Genomic DNA, 1,967 nt, shown 5'->3' with positions numbered 1-1,967 from the left:
GGAAGCGGAATGACGTCAACGTGGTATGTCCAAAGGACGCGTAGAGCCGTACCAAATACACGAATAGGGGGATGGTCACGTTCTTTTACCACTCCCTATATAATCCCATAGAAAGTAGTAAGGATCTGTTAATAATACTTAAAGTAAAATATTAAAGCTATTACTATAAATAGATATACATCAATTTTTCACAGGTTCGAAAAGTATTTTACTTATTTCCAGTTGCTAGGAGACGGCAAGCCGGAAGCGGAAATGCTTTTCACGACAACTTCCGGAAGAGGGCGCCATGGCTGCCAGTGAGGAGATACTCGCTTTGAGGGCTGAAGTTGCTCAACGTGAGGAGGAGCTGAGTTCGCTGAAACAGAGACTGGCGGCGGCCCTTTTGAAGGAGCAGGAATCTGTGCCAGAACGGCTGGTTCCGGTGTCGCCGCTTCCGCCGAAGGCTGCTCTCTCCCGAGATGAGATTCTGCGCTACAGCCGGCAGCTCGTGCTGCCTGAACTGGGCGTGCATGGCCAGCTACGCCTGGCCACCGCTTCAGTGCTGGTCGTGGGCTGTGGCGGGCTCGGCTGCCCGCTGGCGCAGTACCTGGCAGCGGCCGGCGTTGGTCGCATTGGCTTGGTGGACTACGACGTAGTAGAGATGAGCAATCTGGCCCGTCAAGTGCTGCATGGGGAGGCACTGGCCGGCCATGCCAAGGTCTTCTCGGCTGCCGCGTCGCTGCGCCGCCTCAATTCAGCCGTGGAGTGCGTGCCCTACGCACAGGCCCTAACGCCAGCCACGGCGTTAGACTTGGTCCGCCGCTATGACGTGATAGCCGATTGCTCGGACAACGCGCCGACTCGCTACCTGGTTAACGACGCGTGTGTGTTGGCGGGCCGGCCTCTCGTGTCGGCCAGCGCCTTGCGCTTCGAGGGCCAAATTACAGTATACCACTATGAGGGCGGGCCTTGCTATCGCTGTGTCTTTCCCCAGCCACCCCCGGCGGAGACGGTGACCAACTGCGCGGATGGCGGGGTGCTCGGGGTCGTAACCGGGGTGCTGGGTTGCCTGCAGGCGCTGGAAGTACTGAAGATAGCGGCGGGTCTGGGCCCCTCGTACAGTGGCAGCCTGTTGCTCTTCGATGCCCTCCGAGGAGGGTTCCGCTGTATTCGGCTGCGGAAGCGCCGGGCCGACTGTGCAGCTTGTGGGGAGCAGCCCACGGTAACGCACCTGCAGGATTACGAAGCCTTCTGTGGCTCCTCGGCCACCGACAAGTGTCGCTCCCTACAGTTGCTGAGCCCAAAGGAGCGGGTCTCTGTCACCGACTATCGCCGACTTCTGGATTCTGGGGCACCCCACTTGTTGCTGGATGTTAGGCCTCAAGTGGAGGTGGACATCTGTAGTCTGCCTCATGCCCTTCACATCCCCCTGAAACAGTTGGAACAGAGGAATGCTGAGAGTCTGAAGCTCTTAGGAGAAGCCATCCGGGAAGGGAAGCAGGGCGCTGAGACAGGGGCAGCGCTCCCCATTTATGTGATTTGCAAACTGGGCAATGACTCCCAGAAAGCTGTGAAGATCTTGCAGTCCTTTATGGCAGCCCAAGACTTGGAAGCATTAACAGTTCAGGATGTTGTGGGGGGCCTCATGGCGTGGGCTGCCAAAATTGATGAGACATTTCCGCAATACTGAGCTGGCAGGTATAGTCTGACCCCGGGGAGATGCGGATTGCATTGCCATCATACCTCACAGATCACACGTGTCAGGAATGTGAGGAAGAGGCTAGAATCGTACAAGAGCTGAAGATGTGGGCTCCTTTTTTTTATGAGGAGCTTTTTGAGGGGAACTTAATTGGATGCTTGTTACTTCTTAAAGAGTTACCATATTGCCTCGGAGAACTCTCTTTACAACGTTTGGAAGGCATTGTGAACCCATTGCTTGTAATATAAGGGACAGGATTTTTGTGTTTTAAAGGGCAAATCATGTGCTC

General features: G+C 55.5%; 1 protein-coding gene across 1 annotated transcript; it reads left to right on the top strand.

The window, feature by feature from the left end:
• Positions 1-286: 286 nt before the first annotated feature.
• On the top strand, positions 287-1,669 carry MOCS3 (molybdenum cofactor synthesis 3). The gene has a single exon (XM_006839180.1). The coding sequence runs from the start codon at positions 287-289 to the stop codon at positions 1,667-1,669; it is 1,383 nt and encodes a 460-aa protein (XP_006839243.1).
• The last annotated feature ends 298 nt before the right edge of the window (positions 1,670-1,967 follow it).

The sequence above is a fragment of the Chrysochloris asiatica genome, unplaced genomic scaffold (assembly GCF_000296735.1).
Source record: "Chrysochloris asiatica unplaced genomic scaffold, ChrAsi1.0 scaffold00023, whole genome shotgun sequence".
Taxonomy (NCBI): domain Eukaryota; kingdom Metazoa; phylum Chordata; class Mammalia; order Afrosoricida; family Chrysochloridae; genus Chrysochloris; species Chrysochloris asiatica.
Note: the sequence above shows the minus strand (reverse complement) of the source record. Positions and strands in the feature narration are given on the sequence as shown.